Here is a 551-nt window from a genome sequence, read left to right as displayed (position 1 = left end):
AGTCCTGCATGGAGACTCAGTGGTTGGTTACCTGTAATCTGCCAGACAGACCTGCTTTGGCATGACTGGAAACCACATCCTTCAGGGGAGCTGTGCCAGGCAGTTTACCCCATTCAGCAGTCCAGGAGGAAGGAGCAGTGCCCCAGTGCTGCCTTCCCTCGGAGGCTGGCGCTGTCCGGGGTGGCAGTGACACTGCAGGGCTTGGGCACAGCCCTACCCGCTGCTTTTAGAGACGCACCGTGTGTGCTGTGGCGCTGGTGCCATCACCAGGGGGTTTTTAGGGAAAGGGCAGAAACACTGACTCATGAGCTGTGTACAGCAGGACCTGGAAGGAGTCGTGCCTTGGGAGTCCTAGGTAATTCCCAGCCTGGAGTGTTGTTACTGACAGCTCCCTTTGTTTCTTTCGCCCTCAGGTGGCTCCAGCGCGCAGCGAGAAGCGCAGCTCCTCGTACCTCATTCCCTCCCCCGATGCCAGCCCTGTGGAATTCCAGGCTCCAGGCTCGGCCGTGCGTTACACAGAGTCCTCCCTCAAAAAGAAACGTGTGTACTGA

The 551-nt window shown here is 58.4% G+C and overlaps 1 protein-coding gene across 1 annotated transcript in view; it reads left to right on the top strand.

Annotated features, from left to right (window-relative positions):
• RAVER2 (ribonucleoprotein, PTB-binding 2) overlaps positions 1 to 551 on the top strand; it is a 30,248-nt gene extending 29,697 nt beyond the window's left edge. Inside the window, exon 12 of the mRNA XM_009077246.1 lies at positions 414 to 551. Coding sequence (XP_009075494.1) covers positions 414 to 551 — 138 coding nt within the window. The remainder of the gene's footprint in view (positions 1 to 413) is intronic.

This window comes from Acanthisitta chloris, unplaced genomic scaffold (genome assembly GCF_000695815.1).
Source record: "Acanthisitta chloris isolate BGI_N310 unplaced genomic scaffold, ASM69581v1 scaffold32646, whole genome shotgun sequence".
NCBI classification, from domain to species: Eukaryota; Metazoa; Chordata; class Aves; order Passeriformes; family Acanthisittidae; genus Acanthisitta; species Acanthisitta chloris.
The sequence above is the reverse complement of the archived record's forward strand: the minus strand, read 5'-3'. Positions and strand labels throughout refer to the sequence as shown.